The following is a 23,821-nucleotide window of genomic DNA, read 5'->3' as shown; positions in this document are numbered from 1 at the left end:
AAGACAATAAGGAACTGGAATTTAATCTGTTTTAATAGCATGTTGAGCACCTCCTGAGAGGATATAACCCAATCTAGGTTTCTTTTAATACCTTTTTCTAAAGGATGAGGATAGACTCCCAACCTACAGCTCAAAGCAAGGTAAGATTACTTTAACATAAACTTAATACTGCTTCTTGTTTTAAGTTCTAATAAATGTTGGCTTCTCTATCAAGAAGAAAAAAACAAGAAAGCTTTTCTGATTTAAAGAATTAATATTTTTAAAAATATGATATTTTTTGCAGTGGCACTGTCTCTTGGCATAAGCTAAACACGCCATCAAACTTCTCCACAAAAAGCTTCAATTAAAAAAATTATATATTATCTGAACTGCCACATCTTTGTATCCATTTCCCATGGCATCTGTAGTGAGATGAAAAACTCTAAATTCATGGAACAATAAGATTCTCAGAAAACAAATAAACCCTTATAAAATAATACAGTTTATAAAGTCTACATGTGAAATATTCTGGTCTTTGAATATTGGAACAAGGTTGCAATTTCGAAGGTGAGTTGGAAAGGTAGGCAAGAATTTGCTTTCTCGGTAAGTTTTGGAGCAAGTTCTAGGTTATTGCCCATGTAAAGAATATGTACAGCTAAACAGAACATGTATGGCTAAACAAAGAAAGGACAATTTTTTTTCCTTTAGAAAATAATGAAGCATTTGGTCAAAAAGCTGTGGAAAGACTGAAGGACACTTTGCGAGTCTTTTCCACGCAACCTTGATAAAGCAGAATCGGAAGGGAAACACACTGATTAAAATGCAATCAAAGAGAGATAAGAAAAACACTTTTACACCTTGAGCTACTATTGTGGTGCTGCTCCCTTTATGAGATTGACAGAGGAAAGAGAAAAAAAGCAACAAGGGCCGGGGTGGGGGAAGAAGAAACAGAATCAGTTTAGAAAACTGCCCTGGAGAACCCTGCCAGGTGAAGGCCTGTGGGTAGAAACTAGTACGATGCTTCGGAAACTTGGCTCAGCTCTCCAACTCTGTTGTATTTAAGCTGCTGTTCAACTTTGGTTCTACTGAAAAGGGGCGTTTTCAATTAATTCTACATTTCAGAGAGGAAAGATGGCCAGTTTTCTTGCTCATGTGAAGATATAAACATGCCCAAAGTTCTAGGAGTATTAAGGTCCTGTGAGATCTCTTCCTTCTTTTTGCTTTCAAATATAGTCAGAGTAAGCTAAGTCTTTTGCTTTTTGAATAGTTTTGTGTCAACTCTTGCATAGCTTCAGTACAGTTATGAGAGGGGAAATGGTTTTGGATCAGCTGAATTAATTGCAAATTGATTTAATGGGTCCAATTACTGAATTTGAGTAACCAAGGTTTTGAATAACTGAGATACTTTTCAATGTAAGCAATAAATGCCAGGGATAGAACTGTATTATAGGAAACAGAGACGATGGCTGAGCTTTGGATAATCAAGATTCTAGTTTGTATCATGTGTACTTTGGCAGCAGCTGATTCCTATAGGAATAAAAAAGTAAGAACATGTGCAAACTGCAGTATGACTCTACCACTCTGACCTCGTCAACAACTTCAAGGTCATCATTAGGAGACTCTTCAGCTTTTCTTTTGCTTTTTTTGCCTGGTTGCACATGGGTTGTTAAGATTTATTACAATCATTGCAAGAGAACACCTGCTAAATGTCAAAAGATTCCTGGGAAACTTCAAGTGTTTTGCTAAGGCAAAACTACACCTTTTACACAGCTTTCAGGAATCCAGCTTGATGGGACATGGTTTAGTCTTCATTGATTTGTTTGTGCTCTGAAGCAGAAGCATAACCACGAATGATATTCAGAAAGATGTTTGTCCTCCAGGCAAATTTACCTGAGTCTCAAATGATACACGTCTTGCTTCCTGGGATTCCTGATATATTGATATATCATTCTGAGCAAGGACCAGATCCTTGGCTGAAGTTGTTTGCATTGCTGTGCTGGCTTGGGTGAACCTGTGAGGAATCACCCCAGCAGAGCATCTAATCAGGTGGCCAAGCAGTGTCTAAATGTATCAGGAAAAATTAAATTTGTCTTGTGAAATTAATACTAAGCAAACATGGAAAAACATCTTAATGCTTAAATTTCGTGAGGTTTTTGGTGAAATTTGCCATGCAACTCCTTTGGTTATGTTGCAGTTTTCTTCCCCTACATCACCATTTTATTTTCAGCTCAGTGATTCTCTTTTTTTTTTTTTCATAAGCGATGAAACTCTGTCTGCTTTTCAAGACTAATATATGGCCCCTGAGTGAAGGCAAGGCTGTGATTCAAATCAAGAGTTCTGTTGACATTATAATCCTTAGGAGCACAGCTGGAGCATTTCATGAACGGTAGCAAAGACCCTCCATTGATTTACTGCCTTGGTATTCAATCAGGAGTCCATGTTCTGTGTCGTTAGCTGCAACATACAAAAAATAACTCAGTGAACTTCTAATTAAGGCATTTAGCTTCTTGCCTATCTTGTAAGAAAAGATTTGCGCTATATATGAGATGCTGCTGCTTTTAAGGATTCTCCCCTATTTTTATAGCAGGAGAACTTCAGGCCCTAAGAAGGTCCTGTGGGCTATAAAGGGGATTATACACCAAAGTCGCTCTCTGACCCTTCCAAGCAGAAAACGAAGCAGTGCGGGATGGCAGGAATTCTTGTGCATCTCCCCCAAGCCCTGCACCTTTTCTTTTTTGTTCCAGTTTTCCGTAACCTTTTCTCGCCGTAATCACCCCTCAAGCACCAAAACAAAATTAAAATAAAATAAATAATCATCCCATTTCTCTTGAGAGCTGCAAAGGGGATCCACAGCTCTGCTTCTGGGCGGCGAATAAATCCTTCCCCTCCTGCGGTGCCAGCCCCCAGCCCCAGCATGCACGAGAGCAATTTCCAAGCCGTGCTTTTTCCCGTCTCGCCCCTCGTTCCCGGTGGGAGAGCGTGCGTTGCCAGCCCCCGCTGACCTGAAGATGAGAGTTCCCTAGATTGTTTCCAGCTTGCACTGCGAGCCCCGCTGAATGAATAGCACTCGCAGTATTTTTGGGGTGGTGACTCATGAGAAAGTCATGAATGCCCCCTTAGGAGGCTGTCAAAAGCCCCCCTGGTAAGAAGTGTTTTGTTTTTCCTGTTTTCGTTGTCCAGGCTGCCTGCGGATATTTCCACAAGTCTCCAATACGGTTTTCTCGATTCGTTGTCCAAGCAGCAAGTTGTACCCTAAAAGGTAGCAGAGCAGAGATTCAGACCCTAATCTGACACCATTCTTGTTTATCATCCCCTATAGCCAGGACATACAGCCCTTCTAATAATCTCAGAGGGTACCATAGTGCCATCCAGGACCAAAGCCACCCAAGCTCCTGAATGCCTTTCACTTCCTTACCTGCCTGTTCATTTCAATGGCACTTTTGGCAGCTGAACACCACGGAAATTCAAGGGTTTAGGGATAAAAGTGTCTTTGCAGATCTGGTAGCAAGTGCATCAAGTCATATTTCCTACCTTCAGAAAGTGCTTCAGAAACTTTATTGATCCTCTCAAAAATAATATGAAGCAGGATTATTGCCCCAGATAGTTATTTACATCTCCAAGAGTTATAAGACTTGATCGAGACCAAAGAAAAGTTGGTGGTGAAGTCGTGTCTGGATTCAAAAAAGGGCTCAGAACAGCCGTAAGATCTGGAGTTGTGAGTGTTATATTTGGACTGAAAAACAGCTGTGAAAAGGAAAAATGACATATATCCTTTTTTTTTTGTTTTTGTCTGAACATGCAGCAGGAGATACAGCACTTCAATAGAACGTGTTGCCTGCTTAGCTTCTTTCATCTCTAACATTAATATTCTTCACGTGCCTTCATTGTGGTTCAAGCCCTCGTAGTGTCTGGGTTTCCAACCTTATCTCACTGAGTCCGAGCTCTGCTGAAGCCACCCTGTGCCAGGAAGATGGTAGTCAAGACCTTCCTTGATGTCTGTTGGCACATCTAGAGCTTAGCAACACAAAACTTACTGAAAAATTCTTCACAGGGCCCATCACCGTTTTATTTGACTTACGTTGTTAGGGCTGTGTTCTCCAGGAGGTGAATAATGGCAATATGACAACACTATGAAATTGCAAGGCTGGTTCTCAGCTCAGCAGCAAGCCCTCCATCAAGGTGATACATCAACCATAAAGACCCCATCATCTTTTCAAAAATGGGCTGTTAGGAGCCCTAAATAATTCAAAAGAAAGCGCAAGCCAAAACATTTGAGCTTGAAAGCCTCACATGCCAAACCAGAACAGATCTCTCCTGAATCACTCTGCGCTTTACAGGTTGATGAACCAAGTCTGAACCCTGTGAAATGTGCAACCATGGGGACCAGCCTCTCGTCCCAGGGTTACCCTGCAAGTGGATTAACTGCTGCTTCCCAGGGTGACCGCACATCCTGGGAAAAGCTGGAAAAGTGTCTGGAGATACTAGGCAGGACTGTAAGAACAAAATTCTGTGTTCATGGGCTTCTCGGGATAATTTTTCCCCTGAAAATTTGCTATGAAAAACTGGGTCTAGAGAGTGGCTGAGAACAGAAAGGCTGGATCGACACCTTCGTTATTTAAGGGTGCGGTGTCTGCTGCAGTGGGGACCTGACTTTAGTGACCCTTTCGGATATAACAAAACCAAGCAGAATAATAAGAATAATAATAATGGCTGTCGGTTTATTGTTGCTCTGTGGTTGCAACAGAAGCATTCACTGAAAACCTCTCTCAAGAACTGTTTGGTGTATTCCTTTTGAAAATATTTAGCTGTGATTTCTCTCACTGGCATGAAGAGGAATAACAGCTACAACATCTCACTTTCAGAACAACAACAAACTTTCTAGTCCATGTATGGTTAAAAACTAAGTTAAGACATGCAGGAGTTGAATGACAGTATGTAGATAAACCAGCCATGAAATATTTCTGTTATCGCTAGTTTAAACGTGTTTCTTGATGTTATTTTTGTTAAACAAACAAAATATTCCACAATATTCTTTTCTCTTGGAGTCTGGATTCTAGCTTAGTGAAAATCAATGGGGAAAAAACACCCCGCTGATTTAAACAGTGCAGGATCTGACATTAGTAAAATAATGTCATGTAAAATAATGAGAGCATAAGGTTTATGACTGCTTATTTGGTGGGGCTGGGGTTATCCAATGGGAGAAATACTACCAAAGTCCAGCAAGATATGGTTACCAGGCAGGAATCCCAGGAGATTCTGTTACCGCACAGGAATCCCATGAGACAGTATTATCAAGAAGGAATCTGTAGCATTCGGTTCACGACGAGGCAGTAATATTAGATTTTTAGAATTAAATCCTGTAGTATCTTGTTTTATAAGAGTTGGCACAGAAGGGAACAGAGAAAAATGCAGTGGAAGAAAGATATCTCCCTGGAACCCGAGCTGGAAGCCCTAATCATTACACCAATTTCTAGCAGAAATAAAACATCACGGATTTTCCTCATAATCCTGAGGTATTTTTACTGAACATGTTATCAGTCACTTATTAGTGAAATAATTCTAATTTAATTTTATTTAATTAATCAAATACAGATTGGGTCACTAAAACACCAAGGCATTAATACTATTGGAACTTTTTTGATGGACATAAATAACTTTGGAATTTTTTTATTTGTAACCGATTTTGCTTTTACCATGAGTAGTACTAGTTTATGTTGTAAATGTGCAATATGGCTATTTGACATCGGCATTAACCAAGCTAATGAACTGGTCAAATCAGTGTCTTACACTGCATGTTTGCGTGATGCCTCACACCATTTTTGCAGCATTTGAACAATACAGAAATGTAAGAGAATTAGCAAAACAATATGTTTTTCTCATTATCTTCCTCTTGTAGTACCACTAACACGGACATATTCGGCAAGAAGTGACTGGACAATTGTTTCAAGAAGACCTGACTCAATTTCAGCCTCTCTCTGGAGATTGCTGCACCTCTGCTGTTTGAGAGCCTTTTGCCAGCAATAGAGAATGTCTTCAGAAAGCTACCACCAAGATGCCCAAAGAGGAAAACTAAGGCTCGCTATTTCAATTTAATCACAACAGTTAAGTCCGAATGCTCATCTTCTCTTAAATGCACTATTTTGCCCACCTATATCACAGTATTTAATCAGATAAACTTCCATCAAGGACAAAAGTCCCCTTGATATGAAAAGAGTTTAGAATGAAGAGACAGATTGATTTTGTGATTAGTCTGAATAAAGGCTGAGTAAGTGTCAAATTAAGACCTAATACCAGATTCCAGGTGCACTTTTAATTCATCAGTGTTTCTAAATAGATCTTTTCAGAGACATATCTGAAGTTGTGCTTTGGAAGATAAGCAACAGACACAGTAGAACACAAACTCATATGGCCCCACACCAATAGAGTCAGGAACATGTCGGGATGGTTAATCTCTCAAAAGTTTATTTTATTGAAGAGGGAGACAGGAAAACTGAGGGCTTTAGGTGAGAGTCTAGAAGGGAGAGTGGAAAACTGTTGAAAAGAGCATTGGTAATTATGCTGGGACATTTAAAAGATTGATCAACAGCGCTGCCAAGCACAGCTGCAAGGATCAGGACTGAAAGCCACTGAGGAGAGTGCAGTGGCCCCACAGATGTCACTGCTCCTTGGATCCTTGGTGTGACACAGGGCCAGACGTCCCAAAGCATCGCATCCTCCTGGCTGCGCTGACAACAAAGGTGTCACCCACGGGACAGCGTCAGGTATTCCTGACGCTTTTCAAAGCTGCGGAAGGACTTGTCCCTGGTATTCAGATGTGATTACAGCAAGCTGAACAAAAAAAGAAGAAAGGAGGTGGCAGGAAGGAATATAAACCTCAAGAGGCATTAGTTTGTTTGCTGTGTTTGAGAATACATTTGCTTGAGTGCCTGTGAACAAGAAAGCAGGCACAGCTGAATAGTAGGCTTAAGGAAAGTCAGTTTAGCTTCAGAAGAGGCTGTACATACACTGATCAGATCTTAACCCTAAAAGACATAATCAAACAACGGTGTGAGCGTGGAAGACTTCTGAATGTGCTAAGTGGACCATTAGAAAACACAACACCTATAGTGGGGATACTGGTGACACAGAGGTACTGGGGAGATGACAAAGAGAGATTACTGGTAATGACAGATGGAGAAGTTACTGAACCCACACAGTGGAGAGATGCAAATCGCAACCGTAGTGCTTTTATGATAAGGATTTCAACTCAGAAGGTAATGGTTTGGGACCATTAGTTCACATACCGTGGCTTTACCTGACAGACCTCAGGTGCTAATGGCTTGTCCTGGTGACAACAGGGTTGCATCACCCCAGATGTCCTGGGACATCCAGATCACCAGGGTCCTTATGAGCACCTGAGGACTCCCCACAAACCTCTGATGTGCTTTCTGCCCAGTGTATGACATAGTACTTCTGTCCAGAAGGCTATGAAAATGTTAAGTGGAACATCATATGTGAGTGAACCGCACAGTGAGATTCATTCTCTATGCACAGTGACCAATTTCATGTGTTGTTACAAGAAGAAAAAAATGTCACACAACCAGATCATCTTGGAAGAATTAATAACATTAGTATGTTCAACACCAACCTGGAAGCCAGGCCAATATTTTGTAGATCTCTTGAGACTGACAATCTGGCAGGGAAGTCTCCTCATCTATAAGAAATCATTGACATTTCACAACGTCTGTCTCATGCTGCTCAATTAATACCTTTTTCTTAAAGCTTCATCTAAAAGCTTTTTCTCTTGTATTACAAAGAGATAATTCTCATCTTCACTTGCTTCCCCAGAACCTTTCGCAAATACTTTCTGCATTGTCAACCTTACCAGCAGCACCTCCTATGCTTACCTGTATGAATGTGTATGCAATGTATATTTTCAAATATACATTTCAAATATACATTTCAAACTTAGGAGCCGCTCTTTTTTTCAGTGACAGAGTGGTGTTTTTGCAGAGTGAAGTTGCAAAGCGGTCTACACAGCAAGTCACAAGTTTGAGACTTGAGGCAGAAATCTGGTCGTGAATTTGGTTTGGGATTTATTGCTCGGCAACTTGGAGCACAGCGAGTCAACAGCTGGCTCTCTAGCCAAAACACACTGCCAAACAGAGAAAAATTGTCATGGTAACAGCGTTACAGCACAAATTGCAATGGCACTCTGGTCTACTGAGGGAATTCCTAAGTGGTACCACAGTAAAAATTATGACTAATAATAACCAGTAATAGTAACTATTGCTACTACTAATAATAGCAATAATTATATTTATACTATAACAACAGCGAGATATATTTGGCTAGTATTTGGTGACTCCAAATTGTTCTTTAAACACGTCTGGCTGATTTCTTATAAGCTCTCTGCTGAGGTATTGCCGTTCCTCCAGCAGTGTAGGGTTAGTCCATGAGCAGAGAAGTTCTGTATGTCCCTCTCTGCAGCTAATGGAAATGTCTTTCCCTTATTCCTAATCATCACAGGAGCTTATATACTGTGTGTATATATATATATATATATATTTAGTAATATGCAACTTTGGCATAAATGAGTGTGGTGTTGGCTATGGAAGTGCTGAAGCCCCTGGAGGAGCAGGAGAGTTGGATACAAACCACTGCACCTCCAAGAGGGAAGAATTCCTGCAGCCACTTCCCCACCATCATTGAATCATGATCTGATGTATTGGGGAGCTAACTCTGCAGCCTTTGTTCAGGTTGAGCTGAAAGCACCATGAAGCATGAGAATAAGTTGCAAAATACACCCCAGTTTTGGTAAAAAACAATGGCAATTTGCTACTGTTAAATAATATACTACAACAGTACAAGGTTTGTTCCCGTGAATCTGAATTATCATTGCACTTGCACCTGAGCTGCTATAGGATGGAGTTTTGCAGTAGCTTTTTTATTTAAGCTCCATAATTTTCTTTCTGCAATTTAGGGAAAATACTGTGGTGATGGGGGAGAAGCTTTCTAAGCTCTGCAAAAAGGTGGAACACACTTGCCAGCACCATTCTTCTCCCTTTCCTTATCCCTCGCAGCTCTGCAGCAGTGGCCCCAGATAAACCCCTTCCTCGGGCAGTGTGAGAAAAAACAGGTGAGTTTTAGGGGGAAAGGAAAGAAGGAGATCCAACTGCAGGTGTAACACATCCCCAGATTGCAATATGTGTGTTACGGATGATACTGCTTGCCTCTTCAAATGCTGAAAGTGAAAACAGTCACTACCACCAAAAATAACATTAAATCATTTTGGCAGCAGTTCAGCAGGGACTTCCAGGCAAACAAACAGCATAGCTTTGAGGCTCTTGCTCCCTCTGACACCTTCCAGTCCTCAGCCAGTGGGATTTTACTGGGGCTACAGGCCAGCATGCCATGAAAAAGACTGCTGAGCCAGGCTTTCCATCTGTCCTCTTAGCATAAAATAGAGTCAGCACCAACAAATGCCCAACTTCACAGGGCTCCCTTGGTTGACAGGATCTTTAGGACTGCATATCTCTCCACAATTGGCTTTGGTTTGACATGGTGCCCTAGTCCTGGCATAATGTCTTGACCAGCTTCAGCTCCCCTTCTACAATCACCATTCTTGTGTGGGACAAGACACGACCTGCCCCATCCTCTTCTTATAACCAATATATAAATAGATAGATGCCCTTCATCCACTTTGCTATCTTGGCCAATAAAGACTAAATCAAGTTGACCTGACTGCAGTAATGTGTAGTTACAGCATGTAGAAACACTATTGAAAACTAGAAGCTGCCTGAGCATTTTGGAAGACAAGTCAGTTCAGTGGGTTATTGTGTTTGCTGTTTTGTCCTGTTTGTGGTTTGATTATAACTGAAGTCTTAGACTGATTTATTTCTTTTTTTCAGAAAAATAATAATGGGAATGATAATAATATGTACAGTGTTATAGATGATAGGAGTGGTATTTTACAGTAAGGGCTATTGCATCATTATGCTCCTTTGTTTTCCAATCCAAGAAATAGTCCTAAACACTCCAATGCTGCTCATTTTTTCTGAGTTCCTGTATTTGAACTTCAAGTGACAAGTAGCCTCCTAGTATACTGGTCCAACAACTCTCAGGAATATAAATTTACAATTTAGATAGTGAAAGGAAGGGGAAGAAGAACACAGATTAATTTTGAAAGGATTTTTTAATGACAGAGTCCTTTTTCACCCAAATACTGTTAGCAAATCTATTTTTTATCCCCTGAAATAAGTGGATATTCTGAAAACTCCTGATCATTTTATAATATCTCATTCCAGCATTATGAAATTTCATTAAGGTTGCCAAAAATCTTTGTTTCGCGATTCCAGAGTAAAGTTAGAAGGTCATGGATGTACTGAAATCAGCCCCTCTGATTTTTCCTGGTTTTTTACGTACTGAAATGAATTGTGTGCATCTTGTCCCATGCTGGTCAACAGGAGCTCTGCCGTGCTCCTTTTGTGGCGGAGGGCGTGCTTCGGTGGTTATTATAAGACTGTAAGACTTTGGGGTTCGCAGGGCTTTTTCTGGCCATGTCTGTGACTGAGTGGAATATTTTGTGACCGTATATAGCACGTGGCAAATAGCACAGCAGTGACTGCACAGCACTGTCTGAATTCCCAGGGCAGGGAGCTTTCACTTCAATATGTGTCGTTCCCATCCCACTGCCCTGATTCCAACAGCTCATGTGTATATCCTCCATTCCCATTAATATCAATAATAATGCACACGGAGATTCATATCAAATGAATCATCCTGAATTGGTTTGCTCTTAACATAAAAACAATATCTCTAGTAGGCATTGGACTTCCCATAAGCTCTGCTTCTTTCATTTTTACCCCATTATTTCAGGAAGCTATGTGGAATGAGTGAGAATAGAGTTTAGATCAGCACCTTTCATGCAATAATTTATCCATTTTTCCAGTACTAGTAGCAAAGTGAAAATGTTGGAGCTGTGGGACATGTTCTGCTCGTCTGTGACAGTTAACAGGTTTTAGATGACCACACTGTTGCACTCAACATTTGCAGGACATACATATTCAGGAAGGAGACCTGGCTTAGTCCCAAGTGGTTTCCAATCCACCAATGAAGGGAATGATGGGTTAGTCCTGGGAAACTATTAAGAATACCACAGTCTTCATTCTGTTGTTTTCTGCCTGGTTTAAGCCTGTTTTGTTTTGTTTTGTTTTCTCAAGGCAATATTTAAAATGGTAGTTTCAAGTTTACATTTAACTCATTTGACATCTTAAAATAAAAAGCAGTCCTAAGCGAGGTAAGTTTCTAAGCTAATTTCCTGGGGATGTCTTCCCACGAAACACATTTGCAATATGGAAAATGTACACTCTCTTGGTCCAAATATAAACATATTTTGAAATGGAATAAAAAAATTGTAAAATGAATGTTCATTGCTGAAAGCTGAGGACATTGCGTGGCTTCACTGACCAAACTTAGTTTCCTTCTTTCATCTGCAGGAACAAAAGTAGACCCTGTGAGGAACAGACTCTTAGAGCAGTACTGTCACACCAGGAATCATCCAACAGGAGGTAAGGAATCTCTCTTCTTTTCTTTTGCTTGTTTATTTTTCAACCTGCATCTGTTAGTTCTTGTAATGCTGATGTAACTGTAGCTCTTGTAGCTTTATTAGTGAAGTGAGAAAGATGGAAGGGAAATTGAGGTAATACTAAAATAGTTGACTAGAACGAAGTTGCTCTGGGCCTTGAAAGACAGGAGGAATTAAATGATTAAGATAAAAATCATGCAATGCTGTATGCAATCTCTATGGGTTTTTTGATGTCAAGGAGATTTTTCTGGGCAAGGATCATTCATGCAAAACTTATTTACTTATGCCTTGTGTGATCCAAACTTGGAGTGAGAACTGGCTCCCATAATAATCTATAAGGCCTGTTATTAAATAGCATAAAGAAAGTCAGTAACAAATGTGCCAAAATCTAAGACAGATCTTCTAGACAAGTCTGTTGAGAGATTACTGATGCATCTGTTGACAGATAACCTGTTTTACACATTTCTGCAATATGCTTCTTAGCTATGTATCTGGCTTCTTACCTCTTTCCAAATGCTTTGAAGGGGAAGAAGTTGCACTTAACCTAATTATTACTGCTGTCACTACTTCCAAGCAACACAGAATTTGATGGGTAACCTCCGTGCTGGTCGATGTTCAAGCTCTAGACTTGTTACCTGTCTACACTTCACAGCTTGCAGTTTACTTTTCAAAAACTGACCCAGGAAACTGTACGGTTGTTTCTGGCTGACTTCATCAGGAGTGATGTAGTGCTGAGCTGGGTACTTGTCTGAGCGAGCTGTCTGTTAACCTGTGTTTTTATAACTATTTTCAGGGCCGTTTTTTTTTGCCAGAGTGCAAGATAAAGTTTTGGGCATTCCCAACATCACTGGTAGTTATTAGGAAAGAAGAGTATTTGGAGAGGTTTCAGGCCATCTGTGTTCTGATCCCCACAGCCCATGAGGGAGCATGGTGTAGTGCTCGTCCAACATCAAAGGACCCAGATATGTCTCCTGGTGCAGGTGAGTACCATGGTCCCGCTGGACCTGTGCAGCTCTGCTGTCCTTGGGGTCAATGTCAGCACTGTAGGTTCTCTGCACACTGTGCCACGTTGGCCAAGCTACTTGTCTAGAGAACCCCTACCATAGTAATTCATCAACCCCAATAGATCACACAGGTCTTCTACAGCCTCTCTGGTCTTGAGTCCCTCTCTGCCACTGCAGATATACATGAAGACATCTCATCTGATGGCAGCGTATCTGCCCCTCACTGCCCCGGCGAGTAATGGGTTGGGAAGGAGGGTGGCAACATCCAGATCATGGAGGTGTTCTGAGGATACGACCATTCAGCTCCTCAGAGGACTCAGACCTTGCAGTGATGAGCACCGCGAAAAGTCCGAGGGTAAAGGAAGGAAAAGAGATATCCGTTTGTTTCATGGTTGTGACACTAAAGGTCAACTGGAAAAGCTAGTCTCCTTCATGCTCGGAGAGGTTATGAATTGTACAGCTGTGTCCATATATGTTCTGACAGATTGTAAGTGGTGCTTTGCTGGGAAGTTCTAAAATTCAGCAATACACGTCATTTGCTTACAACAGCCAGTTTTCTTCACATTAGCCACCGGTAAAAAATGATTCATACAAGAGAGGCCACATGTTGAACAGACCCGTGTAAACCAATTATGCTGCACTCAAAGTCAGCTAAAACATTCTCACACAAAAAGTTAACTTAAGCTACTATTTCCCACAATAATAATAATAAAAATAAGCTTAACAAACACTTACCCTGATTCTCAAAACTCATTTTCTATTATGTTTCCTTCTACCAGTTTTGTTTGGCAGCGTGTCAAGCAATATGTCAGCAAAAGTATGTGTGCCATAATCTGACAAAAGGAAAAAGAGTATATTTTTAGTTTTAAAATGTTTATAATTTCAACAGGTAAAAAGAATACAGGACAAGGAAGAACAAAATAGCATATGCAGAAATGTCAGCAATGAATATGAAAGTATAAGCATGTGAGTTTTAACGTCAGAATGAGCCTGGCTGGGAACTAAGTTTTCTGAAAAAGTCCTACATTAATAATTGCAGCCCTCTGAACATATTTCTCCATCTAGGTTCTTAGCAGATTCCCCACAAAACTTTAGTTTAAACTTCATGAGGATGAGGGTTGTGAAGCTATGGCAAGACCCATGGCTTGACATGACTGCTCTCAAAAACGATCTGGTTTGACTGATGACTTCCTGGGACATTTCTGTTGTCCCATCCCTTTGAGTCCTGCTCTTCAATAACACAAAATCCAATGATACTCCCGAGGAGTCCTCAGATCCTCCATGTTCTCCACTTGTCCCGCCACCCCACAGAAATGCATCTCAGGCTTCAGGAATGGGTACCAATCACAACATCAGTGAAAAATTCCACTTAGGGCTGCTAATTTCTCCCCTAGCTGGTTTTCACAACATTGCTCCCCAAAACTCATTTTCATGCCAGCCATAGTTCACACATTCAAGTAAGCACTGGCACCATAAAGGTGACTGTAGAAGATCCATCAGACAGGACACATCCTTCAGCCCTGCAGTTAAGGTCTGAATGTTGTTTAGTCATCCTTTACCCTGAATGTCACTTCCATGAAGGGCATTTGTTTCTGTAAGCCTGTCATCTTGTCCCAAGGATGGAGAAGACAGTAGAACAGCTACAGAAAAGGGTGACTAGTGGAAAACAAGAAGCACATGCAGCAAAAAGATCTGATAACAGAGCAAAAGCTGATGGAGCCTAGAAAACTACGGGAAATATGGAGGAATAGTGACAGTAGAGTTGGGAATTTTTGCTGTGAGGATTGCATACTGAAGGAAAGGCATGGAGCAAACATGTAGCCTGCAGAAACAGGGCGAGAAGCAGAGGGTTTCTTCACCTGAGAGCTGTTCATATGTCAGTCAGTGACAAGGGCCAGCAAGACAATGAAATAGTCTGTGATGACCACATCAGGTTGCTTGGCTAATGGCCTCGGGTCTCCCAGAGGGTCACTATCACCACACCACCACCTCGCACCTTTGAGCTGATGTTGCAGGAACAGCAACGTTGCAGCTCAAAAGCGATAAACTAATGAAGCTCAGTAGCTGAGAAAAAGGCTGCTAAGACATTGAATGTAGTTGACAGAAAAACAAATGTCTGTGATTTGATCTTCCAGTTGGAGCTCCTTGGTGCCCATCTCTGCAGCAGTGGGTGTATATGAGCAGCAGAGTCACAAGCTGGAAGCGTGAACTGCGACATCTAAACCCCCGAAGCCCCACAGATGGATGTAGTCATGTCTTCTCTGATCTCTGCTTTATACAGAGATGTACAACAAGAAGCAGAGGGTGCAGCTGTTGAAAAAGTCCATACCCATCACAAGCAGCCCTCTCACTGATTCAGTCCAAATACACTGGAGAGAGGTTATTGGTGCCTTTGTTGTTTTCCCAGCATTGTTGCTGCCTGCTGCTATACTCCACTGCCCTTTTCCAATATACAACACTGCGACATCACTCGAGATAATAAGGTTTTGATCATGGCAAGACGCTCACAACAGCAAACAGCCCAGGCACACAGAGATCAAATAGACCAGCTGCAAACAGAGAAAGAGAAAAAAAAGAAGTGCATATGACTCACTAGCTCGTGTGTGGGTATGTGTGTTATGCAGGCGGCAGGGGCTGGATGGCGAAGGTCTCCCAGCGACCCCAGCCATGTGGGGCTTGGGCCCCCAGCACCGCGCTGCATTCCAGCCGGTTCCTCTCCCGGGACCACTCTTGCTCACACAGAGAGGCAGCCAGACGTGAACGTGAGAAAGCTTGCTCAGGCGAGTCCATTCTGCAGATCGCTTGGTAGTTGTCTTCCAAAATCATCATAATTAAAAGGGGCGTGCGCAAAGGGGGAGCTGGGGTGCGGGCTTGCTTTTTTACCATGTCTTCATAGCATGCAAACATGGTGAAAGGGATTCTTTCCTAACAATATACTTCTCCATGCCCCTTCCAGTCCACTCCCCATCCTTCCAGATCAAAGGGTCTCAGTACAATATTTGCCTTCAGCAGAAAAGCTCATGAGCAATATCTTTCAGGGTCATTTACATGTGTTTACTGGGGTTAATAAATATGTAAATTGATTTTTAAATTGTGGACCTAGACCACTTTAGAGATCTAGACACAGAGTCACGTTTGGATGACTGCTCTGCCAGAGCAATTGCAGAATAATTTCGATGAAGTCATAAAGATATTCCAGATTCCTCCTTCTTTTTCTCTTTTTCTTTCAGAATATGTGATATGGGGCTTGAATCTGGGTGTGGACCCAAATTTTGTGAATCTTTTCTTCTTTTTTATACTTTAAGCAATGAGGAATTTGGAAAGCAGAGCTGTCTGAACTGTGACATCCCCATATGCTTCTTAGGGAAGAGACCCAATACAAAGATGAAAACATTTTACCTGTTAATATTTAAATTATTACTCTGAAAGAGTGTGTGACACAAAGCATAGGAGACACACAGCAGTGGCATGATATGAAAGATTCAGAAGAATGAATTACACAAAGATCTGGAGACACCCAGCTCCCATTCACTGCGTGAAAGGGGATGGCACATTGGAGGGTCAGTTCCTGGGTGACACAGTTTCATCGGCTTCTGTGGGGAATATGTTGCTTTGATGGTTTCCTATGACAATAATTTCCAATCGGAAATGTCGGCGTTGCAGAACAAAGACCCCGAAGGTCAGCAGCTTCCACCTGCCGTTTACACCTGTTGCAAATTGAAAACGCTGCAGTTCTGCTTTGCTTTCATCTCTTTGGGCTTTTCTCAGGTACGAAGAACTCAGTGATCAGAGGGCTTTGAAGCATCAGGAGTAGTGTTTCATAGGCAGACTGTGTGCAAGCTCACACACACATGAATATGTAAAATTGGAAAGCAAAACCAACCCGCATAGTTTTGTTCTTAGTTGGAAACTTGTTGCTTTTCCTCTCAGAAAAGCTCATTTGAAGCCTTCATGGAAAAAGTGCCATTTAATTCTGTAACAAGTTCAGGAATTAACTTGTAGAAGTGTCCCTTATTAATCAGCGATATGTGGCAATGTAATCTGATGTTCTGGTTACTCTCTCTAATGATTTAGGGCCTGATCTTACCAACTTATGGACTCACAGCCTAACAGGCATTTTAAGACCCATTTCCTTACATCCCAAAGGGATGAAGGCACCACAGCTCACTGGGCCTCCAGCACACACCCCTAACTTCAAGAGCCATCAGGCTTTCACATTCACAAGACTAAGACCTCCGAGTTTGTGCTTTTTTGGGTCAGGGACAATCGCTGTCAGTAGCAGTGAGGTTGAGCAGACCTGGCCCAGATCCTTCAGCTATGGGTGTTAGACCACACTTGTGCTGCAGGAGGAAAGCTACTGGGTAGCTGTGTTGGCAGAACGCCACTCTTTGGCCTTATCCTTCAGAGGGTAAAACAACTTAATCCCAAATTCATCCACCGCCGTTTGCTAACAGCAAATCAATCAGGTTTTGAAGAGAGGTGGGATCACGCTCTTCTAAGGACCCTGGGGAGGGACAAGGTGTCCAGCGCAGCCCTTGCAGAACGAGGCAGTTTCCAAACTCGTGAGCACACAGCCCTTTCATCCAGAACTGATCCATCGGGCTTGTCAGGTGTAAGAGGGGTCTGCATGGATCTGATGCAAGCAGAAATGTAGTAAATATCTGTGCATTTGACCTCAATGCATTTACCAGCCTGTAAACCTCCATAGAGAAAATAATCTAAATTCTGCTGTGTTTAAACACACACAAACAGAAATTAACTTGTTTGATGTTGAGACAAAACTACACCTAGGAGAGCTTTACCTCTATAACACCAGATCACAATCACTCAGAAAGCAGCGACCGTCTCTTTTCCATCCTGAGAGGTGTGGTAAGAGAAACACACACACACACACACAGTGTATATGCACCTCACAAGAAGAAATAAAAGCACATCATCTAAGTTTGCTTAGGTTTAGCGAAGGTCAGAGATTTTCGCACCTAGGTGAGCTGTCATCTGGCTTGGGGCAATTCTCTTTTCTCTCGCATCCTTTGCTGGAACAGCAGGAGAGCTTTACTGCCATGAAAGACTAAACTGTCCTCAGGCTATAAAGGGCTTGAGTCACAAACCACTTCCCCCAACACACACAGAGTTTTCTATTAATTCAGGACCTTCCAAAATTGTCCTAATGTCTCCTCACCTGTTGGTTCTGAAAACCTGTTGAGGGCCAAGGCTTAAGTTAAGGGAGGTGACAAAACATATGGGATTTGCTCTAAACAAAGTAATTCTAGACTCATGTGGTCAGAACTTCTCCTACTTTTAAGTACTGAGCTTCATTTCCATGAACTTAAACCAACGGAAGTAGTTGCCTAAGAACAACTGCATCATTAAGACACAACAGTAATATCTAAGTAAGTGCATGCATAGCAAAGAGTAGAAAATAATCATATCATGAAAAAGCACAGCAATAGTTGCATGAACGGGCAGCCTCTAAAGCTCAGAAATAAATTCTTGTCACTACAGCCCCTATCAGTACAGTGACCAAGAGGGAGCTGCACATGTCTTGTTCTCCAGAGCAATGCTGTGCTCTCTGATTTCTTAAAGGGATTTTTAGAATCGAAAATATTATGACCACTTTTGAGCACATGCAGCCTCTTTAAATGTTTTCCTCTTTATTAAAGCCTTGGCCCTTTGTTTTTTTTTTTTTTTTCTTGCAAGTTATTTCATTTTTCATTTCTTAAACCTCCCATGCAACAACTATTTTGGCTTTTAATGAAGGGAATTTTTCTGCATCCAGCAAACTATAAACCATGTCGCTTGGATACAGCAAAAGCTGAAATTCCACAGATTTTGACAAAGTCATACATTGTGTTGGGGAGAAAGTGTGCTGGGCATTCTTTGATATTTGTGTCCTGCATTAGCATTTGTAACAAAAAGAGAAAGAAAGGGGAAAGTAAGAGAAATAGAAGAAAGAAAGAGAGAGAGAAAGAAAGAGAGAAAGAGAGAAAGAAAGAAAGAAGAAATAAAGAGAGAAAAAGAAAAGAAAGGAAAAGAAAGGAAAAGAAAGGAAAAGAAAGGAAAAGAAAGGAAAAGAAAGGAAAAGAAAGGAAAAGAAAGGAAAAGAAAGAAGAGAGAATGAAGCTGCTGTGATGAACGCAACATATGACCTTTTCTTTTTAAAAGTTTGTGCTGTCCCTCTTGTTTAGCACTAGTGCTGCTCACCCTTTCTCTTCAAGACGCTTCGGAGTTGTTAAGCATCTAGGGGTGATAATTTGACTTTCAGCTAAACCAGAGGGCTGCAGCAGACAGCAGTAGGTGGTGATGTAATAGGTACCAACGCACATGGATATATAAATATCGTGGCTAGGGCTAAAGCGCTATGGCTGAGCAGCTATAGAAGAAGATCAGCACTTCAGACAAGACTCCTGGAGTTGAGATCAAGTTCAGAAGCTCTTGCTCCCGGGATTTTGCTCTCCATGCAGCCAGCTCAGGGAAACCGCAGATTCTCGGGGGACTGAGCGCGGGGCTCCCTCCCTCCCCCGTCGCCTCGCTTTTTTGGGTTTTGTTTTGGTTTTTTGTTGGTTTTATTTTTTTTTTCTCCCCCCCTCTCCCCTTCCCCCTCCCGCCCCGCTTTGACCTCGGTATAAAGTGGGAGCTGGGGGGTGAGCGTATTTTCGGAACGACCGCCCGGCGGCCCGTGGCTCCTCGCCCCTAGCCGGGATGCCTCTCCCCGCGGCGCTGCTGCCAGCGCTGCTCCTGGGATTGCTGTGGCCGGGGGCGGTACGTGGCCGGTCCCCCCCGGGTCACCTCTCGGTCGGGCCCCGCCAGCGCCGCTGGGACGCTGCTCTGTTCGCCCGCTCCGTCGCTCGCCTCCCGGCCGAGCGCCGCGACGCCTCCCGCGACGGCGACTACCTCCTGGGCATTAAACGCTTGCGGCGTCTCTACTGCAACGTGGGCATCGGTTTCCACATCCAGGTCCTGCCCGACGGACGCATCGACGGGATCCACAGCGAGAATCGCTACAGTAAGCAGGAGGCGACCCCCGCGGTGGGGCAGGTGAGCCGCTCCGCGCCCGCGGAACCGCCCCCGAGGGCGGTTCCGCGGGCGCGGAGCGGCTCACCTGCCCCGGAGAGCTGTATGCGCCAAAGGGAGGGTGGGTGCATGGCAGACCCCTAAAAAGTCCGACCGCCCACGGCACCGCGGTGCTGCCCGCCTCGGCTCCCCCGAGGGTGGCGGGCGCCGGGGGTAGCGGGGTGGCGGCGGAGCTCATCGGGCGCTCCGGGGGAGCTTATGGGCGCTGTTCAGAGCCGTGCCGCCGGCCAGGCATCAGGTGTTGGGGTTACCTTAACATCTGGAGGATCTGCCGTTCGTGGGCTGCCCACTCCAAGCAGGGGCTGGGAAGAGCTCAGCCAGGGCCCAGCTCTCCCCCAAACTTGAAAAGTATCTGCTGGGGACTTAACCCTGTGGCCCCATGACTCTGATATCCAACTGAAACAATAAGATCCTTGGGGGAGGTGGGATATAAGCTGCATGATGACAAATGTTTCATTTGCCCTAAGCACACTCTGGCTTATTTTAACCTCGGCTACACAGGAGGATGCCTGGGGGCAAAGTAAAAATAGATACTTAGCTAAAAGAAGAGAGGTCTCAGCATGGGGCATGGGGCAGAACATTGAGCAGGAGGCTGGGGTTCTGTGGCCACCCACAACTGTGCTGGTTGTGCTCAGCATGGGGCGGGGGGACGACACCATACTGGAGATAGGAGCATCTGGGTGAGTGCAGCATTGACACCACACACTCCTTCAGGGCACAGGCCTTTGTCCCCCTGATTCCCGTGTCTCCTGTGTAGGTCTGCTGGAAATCTCCCCCGTGGAAAGAGGAGTGGTGAGCATATTTGGTGTTAGAAGTGGACTCTTCGTGGCCATGAATAGCAGAGGCAAACTCTACGGATCTGTAAGTAGCCACCAATTGTGTGCCTGGGGAGGGGACCATGGTCAGCTGGGGTGACAGGTGTGCATGGTGCTAGAAGCTAACCAAGCCCCATCCTTGCCCCTCCTGGGTCAGGCAACACTGAGCAGCCCTTGCTACCTTCCCAACAGAAGATTGGCTTCATACTTCTTTGGTTCTCTCATAGAAACTATAGTCACCCAGCCATGGCTACCCATCTTGCCTACACATCAAACAGAGTAGTCTCCTGTGTGGCAAGACCTCAAGCCTCAGTCCATATCCTTCTTATAGTTGAGTATAAATAGCCTTAAGCAAGTATGGCAATCGCTCACTCCATCTCTCAGAGGATACTTGAACTTGTGATCAGACAGGGCCCCACAAATGGTCCTTTATGATGTGATGAATCAGTGCCTGTCACATACCTGTTGATCACTCTTTGGTAATGCTCTTGATAGGATTGTCTGTTCCCATGACAGTTCAGCATCCTCAGGGTTTGAACTTACAAGAAGGTAAATCTATTAGGAGACAATAAAGACCTTTTTTTTATATATTGAATATTTGGAAAGGATAGAGGCATCTTATTAAATTTACTTGAAGTGAACAATAACAGTGCATGTATTTGCTCTTGCTGAGCTATCCTTCTGCTTTTGAGTTCACCCCTGTATTCAGTTATTCAGTGATTGGCATTATTTCAAACCCATGTTCCTGGATGTCCTTCCTTACCCATGGCTTTTCTATTTCACGTTTCTCAGGTATGGTTTAAAAAATTTGGGCTGAGGAAGAGCCAAATTGTGTCGAAGTTAACTAGGGCATTTTCACATGATTGAAGTAATGAAGCATCCAGAATTATTTTCTTGGGCATCAGTCCTGTTACAAAGGATTTTGATTTATATTAAAGCCAGGCAGAATCAGTAACCAAAGTGCAAGAGCTCCCTTTGCATCATTTCTTATGAAGACCTGCTGCTTTGGTGTCCTGGATAAAGTAATTCCCAGGGGAGCATTCAGCTTGACAGGCTGAGACCTCTCTAACAAAACCCTAGGCTTTTGCTCAATAATAAGAGATGAGTTCATTTGTTAGTCTCTAGATAACACCACACTTCTAACACCTGTCCCTCTTTGTACTTGCTTGCAAACGATACCTCTCCACTGGAAGGATGCCTTTTGTCAGCTGCGTTTTTCTGATCTGTTCACATAAGTGAATCCAAGCCCTTCGACTTTAAAGAAGCAGAAAACACTGTCCACTCTGAGTATCTTTAAAATACTTCTTTCTCTTCAAACAACATGAGGACTTTTCAGAAGCCTCTCAAACCACTGATTGCTGGTAGGATAGCTGAGCACATAGATGAGCTGGGCAGCAGAATTGGGCTTGGGCCTGACCCCACTGCAGCTCTGTTAAAATGTGCCCCTCTCCCTCAAGAGTGTGCACAGAGCTCTGGGTGTCCTTCCCACCTTTAGGGGTGCCTGGCCTGGCCACAGCATCCTTAAAGATCCTCTGAGTCCTGTTTGAAGCTTCTTTTGGGCGACCACTTCAAAAGGTTACTAAGTGGGGGGAGTCAGCCGCCCGTTTCCCTGCAGCGCACCTTCTACACCTGGCAGCAAGAATATTTCCGCACCTGATGTTTAAAATTCCTTCCCTCTCATTCTTTCCTTTTCATTTCAGACTCATTTCAATGACGAGTGCAAATTCAAAGAGATTCTCCTGCCAAACAACTACAATGCTTATGAATCCAGGATTTATCCCGGGATGTACATAGCCCTGAGCAAAAATGGAAGAACAAAGAAAGGCAATAAAGTGTCTCCCACAATGACAGTGACACATTTTCTTCCTAGAATCTGAGACATCTCCCTTCAGACCTACCTCAGTACAGGGGAAGACGCAGAACGCATTTGGGGAAAAGAAACATGGTGCACTTTTACTGGAGAGTTTTATGCAAGAGTAGGTGTAAGATATTTAAGTTAATTATTTAAAATCTGTATATATTGCCACAAAATTTATTTATAGTTCAGATTTAAAAAAAAAAACCTTCTGAAAACAAAACAAACCTCCAACCCAAGGTATTTCATTTCATGGTGCAACAGTAGAATCCTTCTGCTTTGTGGTTTATTTAATTAGTTTCTAAGTTACCACAGGTGTGCTGCTACTCCGTGTCCTAAACCAGGTGAAACTCAATTCCTGCATTACGATGTTTTGCACTGTTTGTGTGTTGTGCGGTGTCTACGGTTGTACGCGTGTTTGTGTGTTTGTTTGTTATGGTGGCTTCATAGTCCTCTGTGTGTTTTCCAAACCCCCGTGACTCCCCAAGCAGCTCTTGGCCCGGGAGCGGTGGCGGAGGTGCCGGCTGGGATGCCAGCCCGGAGCCACACACAATGCCTGACCCCTTTGTGCCGCGTTGCTATTCCATCGGAACAGGATCGGTTTACCTCAGTACCGAAGGAGCGGTGCTGAAGAGCTACCCCACAAATCTGTTTTTAGATCTGCCAGTGCTGAACTTTGAACTTTTCTGCAGTCAGTCTTAGAGCTGCCGGGCAGGAGAGAGGTTTAAACCCCTATATAAACTCAGCAGGGTTGTTTTTTCTTGTTTTTTTTTTTTCAATTTAGGAGCGCACGATCTTTTCTGGCCCTTAATTGAAGCTTATATTCAATATAATTACTTGGCATTAGGCTAGGAAAACAAAAAGTGTCCCTCCCGCAATGAGTGCATTGTGCAACACGCTATTTTGAATGAATTAGGTTTTATTCAATTCAAATTCCCTTTCACATTTGGAGACTACATTCATTTGTCAAAGTTTGCGAAACTCTATAACACTCATAAGTTTTTAAAAGGCAAAAGCTTTTGCTGATTCGTAGAAAACACAAGCTCCACAGAGAGAATTTAGATTGATTGCGAGCGTCTGAGGTTGTTTTGTACTATTTATTATTTTCGGTGCAGTATTTGGAAGGAGAAATATGCTGCTTTTTTTTTCTGTCTCATTCCCTGACAAAGTTGATTGATTAATTTCTACCTCACTAATTCTCAAAGCCAGTCTCCTAACAAAATCTGCATGGAAGGAAGGTACATGCTTTCCTGCTTGGTCTTACAGTTCTGGAGCAGGGCCTGGGGGAACAACCATCATCCCAAATCTCTCCTTTTTTCCATATGTAGCCAAAAGTATTCAGGATAGAGTTGGTTTCATCCTATTTGAGCCTTGTCACGTTTGAGCTATCTTTACCCCCTGGTTTACTTTTAGTAAGGATAATCATGGTGAAAATATTTGCAGACAGCTGTCAGGCTGCAGTACTATATCGTCATCAAGTAACCCTATATTTTTCTTTATATATTTTGCAAGTGTAACTCGTGCCTAACGT

General features: G+C 42.9%; 1 protein-coding gene across 1 annotated transcript; it reads left to right on the top strand.

Moving 5' to 3' along the window:
* Window positions 1-19,248: 19,248 nt before the first annotated feature.
* FGF4 (fibroblast growth factor 4) lies at window positions 19,249-22,312 on the top strand (the record flags this gene model as incomplete). The annotated part of the gene is made up of 3 exons (XM_082058331.1): window positions 19,249-19,552; window positions 20,378-20,481; window positions 22,136-22,312. 3 exons carry the CDS (start codon window positions 19,249-19,251, stop codon window positions 22,310-22,312), a joined length of 585 nt encoding a protein of 194 aa, XP_081914457.1.
* Window positions 22,313-23,821: the final 1,509 nt, after the last annotated feature.

This window comes from Streptopelia decaocto (genome assembly GCF_964273445.1).
Source record: "Streptopelia decaocto genome assembly, chromosome: 7".
Classification (NCBI taxonomy): Eukaryota; Metazoa; Chordata; class Aves; order Columbiformes; family Columbidae; genus Streptopelia; species Streptopelia decaocto.
Note: the sequence above shows the minus strand (reverse complement) of the source record. Positions and strands in the feature narration are given on the sequence as shown.